At 43.9% G+C, this 22500-nt stretch overlaps 1 protein-coding gene across 1 annotated transcript in view; it reads right to left on the bottom strand.

Moving 5' to 3' along the window:
* Positions 1 to 9890: 9890 nt before the first annotated feature.
* LOC117433138 (ATP-sensitive inward rectifier potassium channel 12-like) overlaps positions 9891 to 22500 on the bottom strand; it is a 14440-nt gene continuing 1830 nt past the window's right edge. The window contains exons 2-3 of the mRNA XM_034910927.2: positions 18243 to 18410; positions 9891 to 14904 (exon numbers count right to left, since the gene is read on the bottom strand). Coding sequence (XP_034766818.1) covers positions 13437 to 14904; positions 18243 to 18280 — 1506 coding nt within the window. The 5' untranslated portion in view covers positions 18281 to 18410 and the 3' untranslated portion in view covers positions 9891 to 13436. The remainder of the gene's footprint in view (positions 14905 to 18242; positions 18411 to 22500) is intronic.

Here is a 22500-nt window from a genome sequence, read left to right as displayed (position 1 = left end):
AACGTTTACTTACCAAGTGGAAGCATTTCCTTAAACAATCTTGGTCGTAATACACGCGTTTAAAAGTTTCAGGGTGCGGCGAGGTTTCTACGTGTAAAATTGTGGACCGCTACTCCCCTCTAGCGGCACTGTCGACAAACTGCACTACAGTCGGTTTTTTGCAGGTGTGTTTGTATTCGTTCACATTGGAAGTCTGTGTTACATTACTATCTATCTATCTATCTATCTATCTATCTATCTATCTATCTATCTATCTATCTGTCTGTCTGTCTGTCTGTCTGTCTGTCTGCTCTCTCTCTCTCTCTCTCTCTCTCTCTCTCTCTCTCTCTCTCTCTCTCTCTCTCTCTCTCTCTCTCTCTCTCTAAGCCCTCGGAAAACTTACAATCAATGTGACGTAACTGTAACTAGTGTTTTAATAAAAATAATTAACAACATAAAATGCTAAAATCTACAGCTTTAACTTAGAACATTGTGTATTATAGACGTGTAATAGAATAGCTAGACGGTTCAATAAAGTAACTCTACCCCTTTAAAAGAGCCCGAATCATTTGGTTTTAAGTAGTATTATTAAAATACGGTCTATTGGTGGATCCATTGCAGTTCGACTGCGTTTTTAAAAGCTGCAGCGCCCCCTTCCGTTTTTTTTATTACAGTATTTTTTTTTTTTCAGAAAGTTTTCATTTTCTCAACAGGCAGTTTGACCCACGATGCTGACATAATCTGGAATACAGATTCATCTTTTGTTCCACTTGCTAATCTATACAGGGCAGCAGTGTGGAGTTGTGGTTAGGGCTTTGGACTCTTGACCGGAGGGTCGTGGGTTCAATCCCAGGTGGGGGACACTGCTGCTGTACCCTTGAGCAAGGTACCTTACCTAGATTACTCCAGTAAAAACCCAACTGTATAAATGGGAAATTGTATGTAAAAAATAATGTGATACCTGTATAATGTGATATCTTGTAACAATTGTAAGTTGTCCTGGATAAGGGCGTCTGCTAAGAAATAAATAATAATATATACACACAGGTTCTTCCCAACGTTTCGCTATTTTTAACACGCATTTGTCAACGGAAAGTGGAGGGAATTATAGGCTTTTGATGCCATGACAACCGCACTTAATTATTTCTATTTAAATCCAGCAAGTGCTTTTGATGTAATTTACTACACACGCACACGCACACTATATTGAGAGAAATGATCGCGCCCTTGACCTTCATCCAAATAGACAAACGAGTCCTTGGCCAAAAATGTGCCCTTGGCCGTGCGTGAGGAGATCTGTATTGCCATCTAGTGGTTTAATGCGGCCAGTGCAGCCGGGGTTCCCTTCAACACAGCACTTGGCGGCTGTGTGGTGGATCGCGCATTGTCACGTGACTTTCCGCTCTCGTTGCTGTGTAGCACGTCTACAGCTTGTATTCCTTGTCTTTGTAGCTACTGTGTTTATCTCAGCTCCCGAAGGTGTGAACTAACCAGACTGCCCCTTCTGGTCTTTACTGCTCTCTCTCTGCTCCTCCATGTCTTCTCTCTCCCTCTCTCGTTTCTCTTTTCCTCTTCTGTTGTCTTTAGTTTTTTTTTAGCTTGGTTAACTTTCTGTCCTCTCCTGTCCTCTCATCCCCCCCTCTCTCCCTCTTTATTCTCTCCCTCCTCCTCTCTCTCTGACTCCTTTTTCTACCCCTTGCGACCTGCTCCTCTCCCCTCTCCCCCTCCCTCTCTCTTCCACTCTCCCTGCTGCTTTCCTCTCCTCTATCTCTCCCATTCTCTACCTGCTTCTCTCCCTCCCTCCTCTCCTCTCCCTCCCTCTCTCTCCCACCCCCTGCTTCTCTCTCTCTCTCTCTCTCTCTCTCTCTCTCTCTCCTCCCCCCTCTCCCCCGCTCTCCTCTCAGCTGCGTTGATCTCTGTTTGCCGATGTGTGAACTGGCCTGACTGTGTTCAGAGACACCTGCCTCTCTGCTGGCCTGCCGAGCACTTCATCTGTCCCACCAGCATGGGGCAGCGCTGAGTCAGAGGCTGACCGAAACATGCAGCCTAGTGGTGAGAGCTGAGGAGAGATTGGGAAGGAGGTAGAGAAGCAGTGTGGCTCTAGTGGTTAAAGCTGGGGGGACTGGGAGGGAAGCACTGTGGCTCTAGTGGAGCTGAGGAGGAATTGGGAGGGAGGGAAGCAGTGTGGCTCTGGTGGAGCTGAGGAGGGACGGAGGGAGGGAGGGAAGCAGTGTGGCTCTAGTAGTTACAGTTAAGGAGCGAGTGTGGGTAATTTTCTTGTCTTTTTCTTTGTGCAGTAGATTTTCTCTGCGGAGGATGGTGACAGGGGCAGGTCGCAATTGAGATGTATGTTTTTTTTCTTGGTATTTTATTTCTGCTCTAATCTGCTCCCCACTGCTGTGAAACTGGGCTGCCTAAAATTAGCAAGTGACGCAATAGCAGCACAGCGACAGAGGTGTAATTAACCACTGTCTGTGAGGGGAGGGAGATCTACTGAGACTTGAGCACACAGCAGTGTCTCTCCGCATAGCAGTGCAGTGGGAGCCGCAGCGTTGCTACCGGAGCGCTACCAAGCAGACCTGCGCTCAATTACAATTACAGTGACAGCCTAATCGTGAAATTGCAGTTACAATTACAATGCTATTTTACAATGACGCAGCTGCAATCACCCAGGTATGCATTGACGTTCAAACATAATTACAATGACAGTTACATTTTTGTTGCATTCAAATACATTGAAAAACTTTTTTTTTTCTTTTTAAATATCCGGGTATTTGTCGCAGTGCTAAAAACAAGCAGATGGATTCCTCAGTACTTTAACATATATATATATATATATATATATATATATATATATATATATATATATATATATATATATATATATATATATATATGGTTCAATCAATTATTTTAACCCTGAGTTTCTCCAAAGGTCAACCTCATCCCGCCCTCATTTTGACAAGCTGTCCGTTTTTGGTAACGCTGTAAACAAGGCCGGTCCAATAAAACCTGGCCAGGGGGGCTCGTTCCTCGGTAACGGAAGTACTTGCAGTTCACGACCGTTGTCACGATGAACGTGTGCGGCTGCTTCCCGTCTCTTGACGCGCGGTTGCCAAAGACCTACGTCAACTTCGCACCGTGTGCAGCGTTAAAGTCAAGAGCTTCTTCTGGGCTTTTGTTGGGGAAACACATTTCAAACTAATTTATGGAGTAGCCTGTATATAAGCGATACGTTTTCTTGCTGACGATTGAAAGAGAATTGTGAGGGTCTGGAACCAACTCCCCAGTAATGTTGTTGAAGCTGACACCCTGGGATCCTTCAAGAAGCTGCTGGATGAGATTCTGGGATCAATAAGCTACTAACGTCCAAACGAGCAAGATGGGCTGAATGGGGCCTCCTCTCGTTTGGAAACTTTCTTATGTTCTTATGTTCTTAAAGCAACTATCCTCTGAATATGTAGCAGCCCTGCCTACGTTCTTACGTACCCACAGTGCTCCGCAACCTCCACAAACACTTCAAGTCTCACGCCAGAGCGTAAGCAGTCTTTCAAGAGCGAATGGAGTTACGTTTGTGTTCGGGGGAACACTGCAGTTTGGAAACGATCATACGATGGTGGTTAGATAAAAGTTGCTACTGAGAAACAGGCCCCCAGTCTGATTTAAACACCCCAAATTATGCCAGTGTGTTTTCTGTTGTGATCGGTTGAACTGTTCAGCCGCTGCCGTTGCGAGGCAGTGCACCAGTTTACCAGTCGCTCAACGTGTTGCGTGAATATAAAACGATGACGCGTTTAGGGTGGATGGTATTGGATTTGCACAAGACTGGAAATAAAGACAGTGCTGGAAAATAATCTAGATCTCAATGCACGCAATAAACAACACAGCGCGGCGTTATGTAAGTTGAATTACGCGTTTGGCCGCACTGTATGGATTCGCAAATGGAGTGCAGTATTGACATCGGCCCCATTGCTTCGAGGCAATGGAAGCGCTGTACTGTAGACTACCGTGAGCGTGTGCGTGTGCGTGTGTCTTTGTGTGTGTCTCTCGTGTCTTACTATTCTATAGAAGCCTGAGTCTGTTTTTTTTGTATGTTCACAGCTTTAAAAAACTGGTCTCTCCCTCCCACTCTATCTGTCTCTCTCCGTGTCATTACAGCTGGCAGCTGCGACTAATCAACGCTCAGGCTGTCTTTCGCGGCTCAGTAATTAACACATCTTGTCTTAATTCAGATGAAGCCCTTTTTAAAGAGCTGTGACCTTGCAGGGCCCCTGTGCACAATGCACTGTTCAAAACACATCACACAGTGTGCTAACTATACCCTCAATGATCTTCAATGGTTCTGTATTACACTGAGGGGCAATGGTAGCACAAGTATAGGGCAGCTACAATGGGGTGAGGCTGGTAGAATGGGTGTCCCTTCCAGCTCTCTCTCTCTCTCTCTCTCTCTCTCTCTCTCTCTCTCTCTCTCTCTCTCTCTCTCTCTTTTATGTATTTAGTTATTTATTTACTTATTTGTATGTTGGTTTTCAAAATGACGTTTGATATTCATAAATGTTATTTCAATTTTTTTTTTATATATATATATATATATATATATATATATATATATATATATATATATATATATATTGTTGATTAAAAAAAATGGATCACAAAAAATAGATTGTATAGTTGTTAGCGATTATCAGTTTGTAGTTCCTTTGATTACATCATGATGATAAATAAAAAAAATGACATTGATGTTGTCTTTTAAATTATGTCTCAATCCTAAAATTCCAGGTGCTGCAAAACCTATCCATAGCTGTAGATGTAAAAATGTAAGTGCTTTCATCAGCTTTTGTTGATGTATTGATTTATATGTAATATAAATAAATAAAATGCTGTCAGTTCAGCACAGTTTTCGATCGGGCCCCCGAGGGCCCCATGCTCCTGTCCTGCCCATGATCCCTGCCTGTTTTCAGAGAGCAGAATAACGCAACTGTCCCCTTTCACACAGCAAGCACAGTCGCTGTGTCTCCTCCTGTGAGATTCAGGAGTTTAAAAGCTGTGTGTTTATTTTCCCCGCTTTTTTAAAAGTTGTTACAACCTTTTTTTTTTTTTTGGCTTTAAGAAGAAATCATCTTGTAGTCTAAAACTGAACAGGATGGTGAGGCTCTGTCTGTGTCTGTGTCTGTCTGTCTGTCTGTCTGTCTGTTGATTTAATGGAACTAAACGAAGAATGTAGTAAACGAACACAGACACCAAGATGGAATTATATTGTTGTGTCAAACTGAACAGGATTGTGGAACACTGCAAGTGGAGAGAGAGTATTGTGCGTGCGTGTGTGTGTGTGGTGGTGGTGGTGGGTGGTGGGTGGTGGGGGGGGGGGGGGGGGGGGGGGCAGGTATTACTATCAATGTGTGGACAAAATTTGAGAAAATGTCCCCACAAAGATAATAACTCCTGAATAAACGATGCTGCGGGGATGTCCCCACTTTGTAAAACACCTTTTAAAGAACTAAATATGCCTTCAAAAGTGCCAATTATGTAATTTGTTGTCAAGTTTCAACCTGTGTGGAGTTTTGTCTGACTGGAGTTAGAAATAGTAAATAAAAATATAATGATAGTCAATGAGAAGTCCCCACAAATATAGGAATGCAGGAATGTGTGTGTGTCTGTGTGTGTGTGTCAGTGTGTCTGTGTGTGTGAGAGGAGGTGAGTGTATACACAGTGACAGGTGCTGTGGTCAGTGTGCAGTCTGGCCGCTAGCTTGTCGCTGTGAATCCAGGTCGACTCTCGGGACGCCCCTCTCCCTCTTTCACTGCCCCGCGGTGCTCAACAGCCGGCCCAGCCAATCATCTTGCACACGTCAGTGCGGGTGCAGTCACGTGAAGAACCGGAAGACAGGTGGAGGCAGGCGGGACGCCGTCGACCTTTGAACTCTCCCCAGAAAAATTAACTCAAACGAGTAAAAATACCTTATCCGTAAAAAACAACACCAACAAAAAAACATTTAAATTGAGATCTGAGAATCGAGAGTTAGACTAATGATCATCATACCAGACCTGTCAACTCTCCCATATTTGGCAGGACTCTCCCGTTTTTAGGACGTCTCCAGGACAGATTTTCAAACGTATTTTGCTCAAAACTCTGCTGTTAAACCCGTTTATGTCAGCAAACCTTTAATTTCTGCAAAAATGCAAGTCTGTGGTTACTGCAATCCCCGTCCTTACTCAGGAGGGTTTAGAACCCGGGGGAGAGCTGTGGCAGGCAGGCATTCAGTGCTCGAGGCAAGCTCACATACTTGACCATTTACGATGGCTCCGTCTGCTGTAAATCCTGCCGTTAATAATCCAAATTTCAAGCTTCTTGGTTCCAAAAAGTTGGAAAATGGCATTCCTGTTTGTGGTAAGCACGAGAGAGCACAAAAACACCAAAAAGCCTCGCAAAAGGAGCAACGGAGATTAAGAAAGTTACATAGGCAGAGATATTTACATGTTGTGACTAGTTCAGCAAATCTGTAGTAGACGTTCACAGACAAAGTATTCTGCAGGAAAGTCTGAAAGTCACACAAATAGTGAAAGAGCATTTCTATTACAATTTCAGCCTCAGCATTGCTTTAGAAATTCAGATTGATTGATGACATGGGTGTATATACAGCAGTGTGCATTTCCAATAGAAGATAGTTGACAATGAAATGTTACTGACAGGGGTATTATTGATCCGCCACATGTTTGTAGTGCAATGAACAACGTTGTGTAGTTTCGCTTTTTCGTTTATTTATTTTTTTTATGATAGACTGAATTTAGAAGATTTCTTTCTTGTTATAAAGTAGGTAACATAACTCGTCCTTTGAAGACGAGGTCAATGTGCAGCACCAAACTCAGCCGCTAGGTGTGTGTGATGAAAGTGACAAAGCCAACTCCGTATGCTTTGCTGTCCTGCATTATCAACTACAGTGGATCTGTACACAAAGTGCTGCTGACGATTTGGAATTGACTGCTGACGAATCAGCCGCCTACTATAGAACCACAGGGGTCGAGAGAGAATACGATAGTGAAGATTATCATGGTTGTTTTGCTGTTTTGATATGTTTTACTTTTTTAAAAGCAATTAGAAAGAGCATTGCATCACAGTCTATCATTTTACCAAGTAATAAAATTGAATATGTGTATGCCTGTCTTTGGTATCCACTTCAATTCAGGCCACTAAGATTTCAGTTTACAGATCATTCCTTTCATCCCTTGTTTTGAAAACTCGTTGTTGACAGGTATGTTCTGCAGCGTTAGCGAGCTGAGAAAGGAGTGTTTTTAGACTGGTAATCATTATAAACAAGGCTTCTGAGTGTCGGTGTTTCACCCCGACTTTTCTATTCTCCTTTAAGAATTCAATTAAACCTGTTAAGCCATTTGTGTATCTCGATGACCACTGAGAAACGCGTCAATTGTCAAATTGATTTCATTTACCGCCTTTCTTTTTAACGCGTTTCTCAGTTGTGATTGAGATACACGGGTGGCTTATATTAATTAAATTCTTAAAGGAGAGTAGAAAAGTCGGTGTAAAAAAAAAACCGAAAATTGGAAGCCCTGGCTAATTATAAAGCAAAGAGCTTTATAATTAGCTTTATAATAAGGCACAGCTGTGAGGAGAGCGATTAGACTGACGCTCATTAAAGCGCCGGAGAGCTGAGAATTGAAGTGTTTAGACTAATTCCTTCTAAACAGCAGTGTTTCAAAACCCCGCTCTTCTCGTCTCCCCAGTCCCGCGCGTTGGTGAGTTGGAGACGGTTCCGTTCAAACCGCGTCTCCCGCCAAGAGCAAGATGTTGTGTTGGAGCGCGCTGCCCACCTCTTGGCATTCTTCTTTTTTTTCTTTCCTAGCACTTGCTGTTTCGGATTGCGAGAGAGCGCGGTGCATTACGTCATCGTTTTTTCTCTCTCTCTCTGTCTCACAGTGACAGTCGTGTAAGCACTGTAGCGAGGCTTGTTTTTATTGTATAATGTTCTGGGCGTCAGTGATTCCTCCAGCTCAACTGTAATTATCCTTACCACCCACCACGGCTTTGAGTTTAACTCTCTCCGCCCTGGCAGAAACACGGGCGCTGCCATAGGCCAGCCCACACACTGCACAACACACCATGCGCATAGAAACTCTGTGTCTGCAAAACTGCAAACACATACACAAACATTTAGTGACAGTGAATGGGCTACCCCTGATAAAAGTTGGCCATGGTATTTTTGCACGGTATTTTATGCAGTGTTATCATGCTTTTCCTATGATTATGCTATGCATTTACCATTGTTTACCCAGGTTTGCACAGTACTTACTAACCTGTGCTTTATTACACTTTGCTGTGTTTTTACTATGGGGAAGTTTTATAAGGGTTAGTTTACCATGTTTTTTTTAATAGCCTATGTTTATACCTCTCTGTGATTTACAATGCTTCCCTATGCTTTACCAGACCTCTCTGTGCTTTACAATGCTTCCCTATGCTTTACCAGACCTCTCTGTGCTTTACAATGCTTCCCTATGCTTTACCAGACCTCTCTGTGCTTTACAATGCTTCTCTATGCTTTACCAGACCTCTCTGTGCTTTACAATGCTTCCATATGCTTTACCAGACCTCTCTGTGCTTTACAATGCGTCCCTCTGCTTTACCAGACCTCCCTGTGCTTTACAATGCTTCCCTATCCTTTACCAGACCTCTCTGTGCTTTACAATGCATCCCTATGTTTTACCAGACCTCTCTGTGCTTTACAATGCTCCCCTATGCTTTACCAGACCTCTCTGTGCTTTACAATGCATCCGTATGTTTTACCAGACCTCTCTGTGCTTTACAATGCTTCCCTATGCTTTACCAGACCTCTCTGTGCTTTACAGTGCTTCTCTATGCTTTACCAGACCTCTCTGTGCTTTACAATGCTTCCATATGCTTTACCAGACCTCTCTGTGATTTACAATGCTTCCCTATGCTTTACCAGACCTCTCTGTGCTTTACAATGCTTCCCTATGCTTTACCAGACCTCTCTGTGCTTTACAATGCTTCCCCATGCTTTACCAGACCTCTCTGTGCTTTGCAATGCTTCCCTATGCTTTACCAGACCTCTCTGTGCTTTACAATGCTTCCCTATGCTTTACCAGACCTCTCTGTGCTTTGCAATGCTTCCCTGTGCTTTACCAGACCTCTCTGTGCTTTGCAATGCTTCCCTGTGCTTTACCAGACCTCTCTGTGCTTTGCAATGCTTCCCTATGCTTTACAATGCTTCCCTATGCTTTACCAGACCTCTCTGTGCTTTACAATGCTTCCCTATGCTTTACAATGCTTCCCTATGTTTTACCAGACCTCTCTGTGCTTTGCAATGCTTCCCTATGCTTTACCAGACCTCTCTGTGCTTTACAATGCTTCCCTATGCTTTATAATGTTTCCCTATGCTTTACCACACCTCTCAGTGCTTTGCAATGCTTCCCTATGCTTTAGCTTTCACTGTGCTTGATTACACTTTGCTGTGCTTTTACTTTGGGTAACTCTATGGGGGTTGAGAAGTTGCCCTGCCAACACTTGGAGAAAAAAAAGCCCTAACATACATGCATTATAAAATAGATACATAGATAGGAAACTCAACATGGTATAATTATACACGCAGTGACTGACCGGGTATATTCTATATATATATTTCATTTTCATAAGGGCATACCCCGGTGAGACAGCTGCATTGTTAGAGCATTTTACAGCGCTGGCGAATCGACCGCGATAATCGCGGGTAGGTGATTGATGCAGAGTGAATGTAAAATGATCTGCAGAGCAAAATATCAGCGAACACACGAAACAAAAACATGAGACCATTAAAAAATTTAACAATATATATATTTTATTGAAATATTTTACAGTGGAGTTTCTAGACCGGGAATAAAGTGCTTTTCATTATTTAAAAAAAAAAAAATCGTTATAGATCTGAATAAGCAGGAAGACGTCACCAAGGTCAAAGGTCAGTCCCCGTAAAACAAACGAAAAACAAAATCAAATACAGACAGATCCACAGGACAGAATGAACACATTTACAATCTCCTCCCAATGTCTCTCCTATCAGACAACAAAACCAGTCTCCTGAGATCGAATTGCACCCACTGAATAGATCAGCCGTGTTACAGCCTGTTGAAAAACAAAACAGAAACCTGCACTACCAGAAAAATACAGATCTTTGAAAAGCTTTGACTCTCAATGCTAGTCTTGCTTTTAGAAATTCAGTAACAGGCTGTCTGTATTCATAAAGCAATACCGCCAGTACATGAATAGGACCCCGAGTGAATACTAGACAGCTCTGGCCAAAAGTTTAGCCTCACCTAGAATTTTAGGATTAAGACATTATTAATAATAATAATTTTAAAAAAAACAACTATATGATAGTCATAATAGTAGTACAGTAGTATTTCATGTTAGATATTTCATGTTTGATCGTTTTTCGTTAAGTATGTGAAAAACTACAAAGCGGTCTGCGATCCAATATGTGAACGTAACATTATTCAGTAGGTTTCACTTTACTTTATGAAGCAAAATTAATTCCTTCTACAGGGTGATAGTAAACTTTTGGCCATAGCTATATATACTGTATTGAATAGATAAAGTGCAAAATTGCCTCAAAGCGTCATTGATCCACGTTATAGGCCTACTGTGTGTGTCTGTGTGTCTGTGTGTGTGTGTGTGTGTGTGTGTGTATAATGTTATACAACTCTGGTCTGACGTCAATGGACAACATCAGTCATTCGGGTCGCTTTTTTCCGATCTGGTTTTAAAAACCTATGAACTTTGAAAGGAATAACAAACAGATAAAATAAATGAAACTCATTATTATTATTATTATTATTATTATTATTATTATTATTATTATTATTATTATTATTATTATTATTATTATTATTAACACCAAAACAGAGATAACTGTTTTCAATCGTTTAAGAAAATTGCTGCTTTAAAAACAAAACAAAAACACCAGCTATCTTTATCAAAATCAATCAAAGGTGTAGTTTTCTTTCTAGATTGTACTTTGTGTGTGTGTGTGTGTGTGTGTGTGTGTGTGTGTGTGTGCGTGTGTGTGTGCGTGTGTGTGTGCGTGCGTGCGTGCGTGCGTGTGTAATTTGGCGCAATCGGTAAGTCTATAAGTTCATAGTTTAAACCTGGAAACCTTTGTGTATATTTGATAAACAACGGCGGAGAAATTAAGGCTATGCTATGAAATGTATAGCCTAAATACTTTTTTGTTGCCAGTGTAAGTCAATCTTTGAAAAAGACACTCGGAGCTGGTTGCGGTGTCCAGTGACATTTGTCCAAGCCTGTTGAAACTGTGTGCAGTTCACAAAAAAAAAAAAAAAAGTTTTCGTTTTTCACTTTTTACATCAGAACTAAAAAAAAAAAAAAAAGTTTGAACGCCAAAGAGAAGCAAAGAACGAAGGAAGAAACAGACGAGAAAAGAAAATAAAGACAGACAAGAAAGTGCTGTAGTAAATAAACCAAACTTTAAGAAGAAACGAAAAGACGGGAACACAGGTAGGGGTGAGAGACAAACTTCTAAGAAAAGAAAAAGCGATTTCTTTTACATTTGTATGCTAGTCCTTTTTGTAAAAATGACTTTTTAAAAAAACAATTAATGAACGGCCACTGTATCGTCAGGATATCCCAAATGACTACTATTGATATTTGAACTGTACCAGATGTCTATCGTTACAGAACAGCACAAGAATGACAACATAGCCGCAGTTCAGCGATGTCACGATTTCCCATTGCCGTGTAATATGTAGTTCCCCGTGAAAACTCCCATTTCTAAAGGAATGGTGTAAATATTTTCTGTCATATAATGAAATGCAAACTTAGGAACCTGGCAGCCGGTTTAGTTTGCTTCCTTCCCACAAATGATGCATCAAAGTTGATCAGAAATATTTGTTAAAGATCTCTCTGCCCATTTTGATAATTCACTGATGTTGAAAATAGAATTGTCTTTCATAGCAGGACATAACACCCGGCATGTTCTGCAGCTGACCGTTGACTGTTGAGGTATGGACGTATTTAAGAACGTTTGTTGAATAATAGAGAGGAAAGAGATCCGTTTTGGAATGTGACACCGCATTCCTTTTTCTTCATTAATAATATATTTTTATATTTTTTAAATATATTTTTAGACTGGGAATGCGCCGTGAAATAAGTCATTTTTTTACCGTGTAAAAAATACACCTCCGATTATAGTGCTCCATTTACAATTTCTGTTACAGCTTCAATGCTGCAGAACGTCAGTACTCTATCTGGTATAGCATTGTGATCTCGGAATGAAGGTACAATATAATTCAACTTCAGTGATCTAAAACCGCAGTCACACTGTCATTCTGTTACAGTGATATCATACCGCAGTCACTGCATTCCCCCGCAGTTACAGTTTAATCATAGTATATTAAAATAAAACTATTATAACGACATCAATACAATTCACAAGCCAGTAGTTTGTCATATGGGACACCCGGGGATATTCTGTTGCAATATACAGTTTTATTATTTTTTATCAAGTACAAAGTTATCTGTGCAAGTCATGCTAAGCAATAAACCACTGTGCTTCATTTTAATTTTAATACTTATAGAAAGAAGTCCAAGAAAAGATTATTTTTTTAAAAAGATCCTACAAAATGACTTAATAAAGCATTCTTTTCACCAAGTCCTTAGCGCATGCAAACAGAACGCAGGGTTCAAAGATTGTCGGTATTAAGCAGAGAGAGTTACAAAGGGAAATGAAATCCGGGAGGAAAACAAGGAATTCAATCCCTGCTGGTAACTGTCAGCAAGCACAGCTAACAAAAATCCACAATCCAGAATTCAAGCAACGCTGTCTGGGATTTGGTAAGAAAAACAACTTCAGGGCAGTTTGAAATATCAGAAGAGGGTCTTGACACCCCCTTTCCATCCCTCCCTCCCTCCCAGTAAGACTGCTTCCAGACTCCTGTCTCCATGCATACATTCAGGGGCGATTCTTAAAGGAGAGGCTGCTTTAGATTGGCCACAGAGCCACCCAGGAAGACCATAGCTCACCAGGCTCCTTAAAATTTGTCACACGTCTTTGAAAATGCCGTTCAATGGCCAACATTTTTTTTTTTTAAATCCTGGCCAGTTTCTGGAACCTTGTAAATCGACCAAAAATAAAAAAATAAAACGTTTAAAACAGTTCCTTACTTTGTAATCCCCCCCCACACACACACACTTTCTTCCCAAATAAGACACCCAGATAGACCTGCCAAAGTTTGGTCATTCTCCAATGGAAGTCTTAAATCTGTCGTGAGGTTGGAAGGCAGGAGAGATGGGGAGGGTTGTTTATGCTGTAATAATCTCCCTGGAACATTTACCTGAAACACTGACCCATTCCCCAAAACAAAATTCACATCAAGAGGGGTGCGCCAAACTCTGAAGCAGCCCCCTCCCCCTCTCCTCTGTTCTGGGGTCAGTCATATTTCCGACTCCCGCCTGTACGACACAGAGTCCAGGGGAATACCAGCCTCTAGCACCCTCATGACATCCGCCTGCCCCCTGAACTCCCTCACTCGCTCCCTCTCCCTCTCCCCCTCCTCCTCCTCTCCCTCCTCTTCCTCCCTGCAGCACAGAGCCACCTCGTTCTCGTAGCAGAAGGCGCTGGCGGGGAGGGGCAGCATGGAGGGTGGGGTGAGGAGGGGCCTGTGCTGCGGAGGAGGGGAGGGGGAGGAGGAGGGGGAGGACTGTTCGGCCATCTTGTAGGCGTTGTCGCTAAGGTCCTTGGCGCTGCAGATAGGGGTTGACGGGACTTCGTAGGTCTTGTGGAAGCGGGCATAGTCCACCTGGAAGCGCCCCTTCTCCTCAAAGACCACCGGCTCGAAGCGGTGGCCCCACAGGATCTCCCCTGCCACATAGGAGCTGCGGGCTTGTGTGGTCATAGCCGTGGCCTCCACCATGCCTTCCAGGATGACCACGATCTCGAAGTCTCCGCCTTCCACGTCCTGCCGGCTCATGGTATAGAACGGGCTGTGCTCATCGATCTCATGGACGATGACCAGCGGGGAGACCAGGAAGAGGCGGTCCAGGCCCGCATCGTAGCCCACGTTGATGTCCACCTGGTCCAGGGGCAGGTACTCCCCCTCGGCCGTCACATAAGGCTTGATGAGCTGGGCACGCACATGGGCCTCCACGATGTGGCTTTTGCGCAGGTTTCCCACCCGCCACATGAGGCATAGCTTGCCGTCCCGCAGTGCCACCACAGCATGGCGGCTGAACAGCAGGGTCTGGGCCCGCTTCTTGGGTCGGGCCATCTTGGCCATGATGGTGCCGATCATGAAGGAGTCGATGATGCAGCCCACGATGGACTGGACCACGACGGTGGCCACGGCCGCCGGGCACTCCTCCGTCACGCAGCGGAAGCCGTAGCCGATGGTGGTCTGGGTCTCGATGGAGAAGAGGAAGGCTCCCACAAAGCTCTGCACGTGGAGGATGCAGGGCTTCCACTCCACCCCCCCGGCCCCTTCCCTGCCCCCCGCCACCAGGTCCCCGTGGATCAGCGCCACGCCCCAGAAGATGAACCCGAAGAACAGCCAGGAAGCCAGGAAGGCGGAGGAGAAGATGGCCAGCATGTAGCGCCAGCGGATGTCCACGCAGGTGGTGAAGAGGTCCACCAGGTAGCGGCGGGGCTTGTCCTGCATGTTGGTGAAGACCACGTTGCACTGGCCGCCCTTCTTCACGAAGCGACTCCTCTTCCGGCCCCGCACCCCCATCGTTGACACCTTGCCCCCCCCCACGCCGCTGCCGCTGCCGTTGTTGTGGTTGCCGTAGTGATGGTGGTGGTGGTAGTGGTTGCCGTGGAGACTGCCTCCTCCTCCTCCTCCTCCGTTATGCAGGCCCAGCGTGGACACCTTTAGACCGTCCTCGTCTGTCGACACGATGCTGTACCTGAGAGAGAGGCACAGCGTCACCGGACTGCATCAGCATTGCTGGCTATGACTACGGCTCCCAGCATGCCTCTCCACCCGCAACAATGGTGAGGGATGCTGGGAGCTGTAGTTCTTTATGCTGTGGTCTTGTATCACAAATGATACAGACCTCTATTATGATACATCATGTACAGCAATGGCCAAAGTTTTGCATCACCATATAGAATTAACTGAATTTGCTGGCTACGACTACAGCACCCAGCATGCCTCTGCACCCGCAGCAGTGGTGAGGAATGCTGGGAGCTGTAGTTCTTTATGCTGTGGTCTCATATCACAAGCGATACAGACCTCTATTATGATACATCATGTACAGCTATGGCCAAAGTTTTGCATCACCCTTATAATTTTGCTTCATAAAGTCGGATGAAACCTGCAGAAAAATGTTATGTTAACATATCAATCATTCTTTATTTTATATTGCGCCTTTCATAGTGGACCACCATCACAAAGCACTTTATTCAACATATTGAATTACACACCGCTTTGTAGTATTTCCAACAACCAGCTCAACAAAAAATGTGACGTCAAAATCTGTACTAACTAACTACTGTGCTAATAGTCTGGCTTCCGGTAGACTTTTTTTGTGATATCATTTTGTAGTTTATTTGACTACATCATGATGTTAAATAAAATAAATTATGTTCATAAAGTTTTTTCTTTTTATTATGTCTTAGTCCTAAAATTCTAGGTGTTGCAAAACATTTGGCCATAGTTGTAGGTAAGGAGTAGGATCTTAAAATGTCTTTTTGTCTAGTGCTTTCCTCATTGTGATGACAGTGTAGTTAATTTGTTTGTAAGGTATTTTTTTTTTGTCATCATCAATGATCGAGTACATTTTCATCACGCAAATCAAAGCTTTGGTTATTTTATCAGCTGATTATCTAAACGGTGTTGGAGAGCTCTGGATCACTGCATTGGATTAGTTACAGGGAATTAAAAAGGCAAGCATATTCTGCTTTCAATGGTTGGAACCTGAGAACTGAAAATTAAAGAATAACCAAAATCAAAGTCAGCTACCTAACTACCTTCAAAACATTCTTTATCTAACCACTGAGATCCTCAAACCCCACCGCCTTCCACACTGCAGCCCAGCGCTTTCTTTATCTAACCACTGAGCTCTTGAAACCCACTGCCTTCCACACTGCAGCCCAGCGCTCTCTCTCTCCTCAAACCCCACTGCCTTCCACACTGCAGCACTTTCTCTCTCTCTCTCTCTCTGTCTCTCTCTCTCTAAGCCAGCTTGTCTTGTGTTGGTGCGTGTCTGCAGCCCAGCGCTTTCTTTATCTAACCACTGAGCTCCTCAAACCCACTGCCTTCCACACTGCAGCCCAGCGCTTTCTTTATCTAACCACTGAGCTCCTCAGACCCCACGGCCTTCCACACTGCAGCCCAGCGTTCTTTATCTAACCACTGAGCTCCTCAAACCCCACTGCCTTCCACACTGCAGCCCAGCGCTTTCTTTATCTAACCACTGAGCTCCTCAAACCCCACCGCCTTCCACACCGCAGCCCAGCGCTTTCTTTATCTAACCACTGAGCTCCTGAAACCCACCGCGTTCCACACTGCAGCCCAGTGCTTTCTTTATCTAACCACTGAGCTACTCAAACCCCACTGCCTTCCACACTGCAGCCCAGCGCTTTCTTTATCTAACCACTGAGCTCTTGAAACCCACTGCCTTCCACACTGCAGCCCAGCGCTCTCTCTCTCCTCAAACCCCACTGCCTTCCACACTGCAGCACTTTCTCTCTCTCTCTCTCTCTCTGTCTCTCTCTCTCTAAGCCAGCTTGTCTTGTGTTGGTGCGTGTCTGCAGCCCAGCGCTTTCTTTATCTAACCACTGAGCTCCTCAAACCCACTGCCTTCCACACTGCAGCCCAGCGCTTTCTTTATCTAACCACTGAGCTCCTCAAACCCCACTGCCTTCCACACTGCAGCCCAGCACTTTCTTTATCTAACCACTGAGCTCCTCAGACCCGCTGCCTTCCACACTGCAGCCCAGCGCTTTCTTTATCAAACCGCTGAGCTCCTTAAACCCCACTGCCTTCCACACTGCAGCCCAGCGCTTTCTTTAACTAACCACTGAGCTCCTCAAACCCACTGCCTTCCACACTGCAGCCCAGCTTTCTTTATCTAACCACTGAGCTCCTCAAACCCCACTGCCTTCCACACTGCAGCCCAGCGCTTTCTTTATCTAACCACTGAGCTCCTCAAACCCACTGCCTTCCACACTGCAGCCCAGTGCTTTCTTTATCTAACCACTGAGCTCCTCAAACCCACTGCCTTCCACACTGCAGCACTTTCTTTCTCTCTCTCTCTGTCTTTCTCTCTCTCTAAGCCAGCTTGTCTTGTGTTGGTGCGTGTCTGTCCTGTGAGTCTGGGACGGCTCTATGTCCCCTGGCTGGATTATCTGTTTCATGGTGACAGGATGAAGGATTGCGGTCAGCTGGGGTTTAGGGCTCTAGTCTTTCTCTGTCTCCCTCTATGTGGCAGAGTGTTAGTGCCCTATACTCTGCTGTGATTCTCTGATAACACAGCACACTAATACAACTCTAACCCTAACCCTGTAGTTTCTTTGTAGATGATGTTAAATAAAATATCTAAATTATGTTCATATAGTTGTTTTTTTTTAATTATGTCTCAGTCCTAAAAGTCTAGGTGATGCAAAACCTTTGGCCAGAGGTGTGCTTGGGAAAAGCTGAAAGGAAGTTTATGAACTAACTGTGAAGTCACAGAAATACTAAAATGAAGTAGTTGAATACTTTTACAATGGGATTTTTATTAATTAGTCATTTAGCAGAAGCTTTTATCCTAGCAACATATGGAGACTAGGGGGTCTGCTGCAGAGACAATGGCTGCTGCAGAGTCGCTTGCAATAGGAGCTCGTTTGTTTTACATCTCATCTGAAGGACGGAGCACAAGGAGGTGAAGTGACTTGCTCAGGGTCACACACAGTGAGTCAGTGGCTGAACCTCCTGGTATCAAGCCCCTTTCTTTAACCACTGGACCACCAAGCAGTAAACTCTGAGAAGGGGGCTGGTTCATTATCTTCTCTGTGCTTTACTACACTGTGCTGTGCTTTTACCAGGGGGGATACCAAAGCAGTTTAATAAGGGACTGGTTCATTCTCTTCTCTGTGCTTTAATACATTCTGATGTGCTTTTATTAATGGATAACTGTTGTAAACATTCAGAAGGGGGGGGCGCTATTAATAGATCACTTATGACACAAGTTGGAACCCCTATTAGCCAATGAGATTGCTTGCTGCCCTCTATTCTCTTTCTAATGGAAATGCGGCACACCTGTTCACGCGCACCGTTCCCATGGCTGTTGTGATCATGAGGCTCTTGATCACCAAGAGGGGGCGGGGCTTGAGGGTCACGGGGGACGTGGGCGGTGGCCTCTGCTGGAGGCGGGGTCTATTTCCAAAGATTAGGGATCGGCATGGCAACCTGCTCCTCACTCCAGTCCTGTGGAGAGAAGGAGGGAGAGAGAAAGAGAGGTTAGTGATGAAAGAAACTGAACCACAAGTAGTGTCGGTTTGCTGGGAGTGTTGAGGTTTAGACTTGCATGAATACCATGGTATTTTTTTTTAAGGTTCCCTTATTGAAAAGCTTTGGGATTCTTCTGTACACTGAAATTAGAATAGAACATAAGAACATAAGAAAGTTTACAAACGAGAGGAGGCCATTCGTTTTGGTTGTTAGTAGCTTATTGATCCCAGAATCTCATCAAGCAGCTTCTTGAAGGATCCCAGGGTGTCAGCTTCAACAACATTACTGGGGAGTTGGTTCCAGACCCTCACAATTCTCTGTGTAAAAAAGTGCCTCCTATTTTCAGTTCTGAATGCCCCTTTATCTAATTTCCATTTGTGACCCCTGGTCCTTATTTCTTTTTTCAGGTCGAAAAAGTCCCCTGGGTCGACACAGTCTGCGCCATGGGAGAAGTAAAAATATCCCGAATAAGCAGCTGTCCCAATTAAACGAGAGTCATTTGAGACGACCTTAGATCATACTTTTTAAGATTACATGTTAAACACATAGTTTAAAATACAAGTCCATTTTTTTTTCTTTTTGTTCCTAAACAAAATGAATCGCTGTTTTTTATTTCTACAAGAAATGAAAAAAAACATCACAAAGCGAAGCAGCTGCAATGCTGACACATCAACTTTCTTTGCAACAGCAGCCTGAGAAACCACAGGAGACTCCAGCAGCTCCTTCAAGAGAGCATGGTTTACGCATTACACAAGTAATCACACACTCACTCTCCTGTGCTATGCGAACCTGTCCTGCTCTGAAAAGCGATCTCCGTTCGTCATTTGAAAATACTGTATCCCAATTAAAACGAAGTGATGTCCCAATTAGCATTGGGAAGAACCGTCTCCTAGAGTTGTATCCCATTTAAGCAGCAATCCCGATTATCAGCATCCCGATTAGGCTGCACTGACTCTATTACCCTGAACAACCCTTAATTAACAGACCCATTGCAGCACCGCTGCTATTGTCCCTGTGGCAACGTGTACATGTGTGTGCATGGTTTTGGTGTTGGGTTAAATAAATGGTTTGTTAGGTCACTTTGAATATACATTGGCAGTGATGGGGTTAAATCCGTCTCTGAAAACAATCACGTGTGTAATGTGGTCATTCCCCATTTAGGTAATTAATGCTAATTGGGGAGTGGCCACATGTATACAATGAAGCAACATCGTTTGCTTGCAGGAGGAGTTTGGGGGCGAGTGTTTGTGTTGTGTTGTGCTGTGTTTGTGTTCTGTTGTGTTGTATTGTGTTTTTCAACCTGGTAGTGAAGGCTAACGCTCAGCCGACACAGAGTTATTCCTTTGTTTGAACCTTTTATTTTGGCCCTTGTGCAGTGTCTTGTTTGCTCCTGTGTTTTGTGTTATTTTGTTTAATAAAGTGCGCCACAGCGCATTAAAACTGCAGCTTTCTATCTCCGGGTCCTGCCGGTACCCATCCTGGGCCATGGTGCTACCCTGCTGTCACATTCCCTTAGTATACAACCACTGCAATTGGAGTGCCATTGTCTGTCTGCATTTCCATTGGACATCAATGGAAAGGGTAGAGAGTTAACAAACTGTGGTCTACCAGCCTCACCCCATTGTAGCTACCCTATACTTGTGCTACCATTGCCCCTCTCAGTGTAATACAGAACCATTGCAGTGCCTTTTAAATGCCTGCCTGCATTGCCTCTTAGTATTGTATATTTTTGCACTGCAATTGCAGTGCCTATCTGTATTGCCATTGAAGATAATTCAGTTCAAGAGCCAGCAAGCAGCACCACGAACCGCCTGTGCAGTGAGTTTGTATAGGGTTAGCGCTTCCGTATGCATGACCTTCACCTAGCTGGTCTGTATTACATTACATTTCTGCACAGCAGAGTTGAAACAGAGATCCAGCCCAACTTGTGCCAGATTGGCTGAGTCTCAGGAACAGGCGCTGTGACCCCCCACCCCCGAAACAGTCACTCGCAGTCTGAGAGCCCTTGTGTTTCCGAAGCCCCTGCATCAATAGAGATGTGCTGTGGAGCGTGGAGAGCTGACAGCTGGGTATTGACGTGACCTCTGGGAGTGTTTCAATGGCCCCGGGGTGACAGGCAGGGCGTGTGGGGTGCCACGTGCCTGGTGGAGAGGTGTCAATGGAAACTGGGCTGCTGTTGACCTTCCCAGGAGCAGAGAGAGGCAGTTCCCAGAACGCCCACTGAATGACGTCCGCGCCGAGCCCAAAGCAACCAGCGGTCATCACAGCAGGAAAGTAATCACCACAGAGAGAAGTGATATTACCCTGTTGTCAAAGCATTCCAGCAAAATGACATTTTTGCATTTCCCGTAGTTTACCATGGTTTGCTTTACCGTACCTTGTTGTGCTTTACAATGCTTCTCTATGCTTTACCATACCTCTCTGTGCTTTACAATGCTTCCCTATGCTTTACCAGACCTTTCTGTGCTTTACAATGCTTCCCTATGCTTTACCAGACCCTCTGTGCTTTACAGTGCTCCCCTATGCTTTACCAGACCTCTCTGTGCTTTACAATGCTTCCCTAGGCTTTACCAGACCTCTCTGTGCTTTACAATGCTTCCCTATGCTTTACCAGACCTCTCTGTGCTTTACAATGCTTCCCTATGCTTTACCAGACCTCTCTGTGCTTTACAATGCTTCCCTATGCTTTACCAGACCTCTCTGTGCTTTACAATGCTTCTCCATGCTTTAGCTTTCACAGTGCTTTTACTATGGGACACTATAAAATATTTCTGTACATTTCTATACAAGAAAGGTGCGTCAGAGGTTGTTTGGTTTGTGGTGTGCATCACCCTATATATATATATATATATATATATATATATATATATATATATATATATATATATATATATATATATATATATAAGGTAGGGAGTAGAAAATTGTTTGGGAATATTGGGTGGTTGTGGTCTGTTACTGGCGCCCTGTTTTATTTAGATAACAGTTGTTCAGATTATCCCACACAATGACAATTTAACTGGACAGTTTTGGCGTATAATTGCATGCTCTTCATCGTAGTTCTTCCACAAACTTTAAAATGATCCTGTTTCACCTCTTGGCACCACTTCCCGGGCCGAGACCAGGATAAACCAGTTCTGACCACTGGGACGGAACGTGAAATATGAAGAGAGTCCACAATCTGAAAAAAAAACGACTCAGAGCGAGCTATCCACAAACGCGCAAGTAAAAATTATATATATATATATATATATATATATATATATATATATATATATATATATATATATATATATATATATATATATAAAATAAAAAAAATAAAAAAACGTTGCCATGGGAACTATCGGCCGCACGCCACGAGAGCTGATTAAGTATGTCAAGTTTGGGTGAGGGAGGAGAGAGAGAGAGAACCATGCTGCAAATTGAAGGCAGGTGTCCTGCAGTCACAGGCACACCGTGCAGCGCCAGACAGAGACACAGATAGATCTGCACTTTGATTTCTCAGTTTAACATGCTTTTAATAGATTCATCATTATTTCTCTAGTCCGTGCTTTTATCATGGTAACCTCTTTATAAGGAGACTAGAAAACGAGAGAGAGAGAGAGAGAGAGAGAGAGAGCGAGAGAGAGAGAGCGCAGTAAGTGGACCACGCATCAGGCAGTGTACTAATAACAGCGATACCCACACAGCACAGCTACACTGATAATATATACTGGATATGGTGGATATGAAAAGCTTGCTATGAAGTTTATTGCAATTCTGTTCATTACCGTGATATAATCATTATCATTAGAGACCAAACCACTATTCCCAGCATCTAGATGTTTGGGATCGCATTTTAGCTACAATCCGATAGACTTTCAATTGTCTATGAATAATTTGAACCTGTGGACGCGCTCCTTCACCTTCTTACCTAAAGCGGACTAAAAGCATGACGTCACCTCTACGCCCTATACGCATGATACGCACGCACTGAACACACGGAGCGGTCAGCAGTTTATTGTTTATCAACGCACAGAGCAGACTGGACAGCGACCTTTGAATCGCACATTAGGTGTTGGGG

This window comes from Acipenser ruthenus, chromosome 53 (assembly GCF_902713425.1).
Source record: "Acipenser ruthenus chromosome 53, fAciRut3.2 maternal haplotype, whole genome shotgun sequence".
NCBI classification, from domain to species: domain Eukaryota; kingdom Metazoa; phylum Chordata; class Actinopteri; order Acipenseriformes; family Acipenseridae; genus Acipenser; species Acipenser ruthenus.
This window is presented reverse-complemented; position numbering and strand designations above follow the sequence as displayed.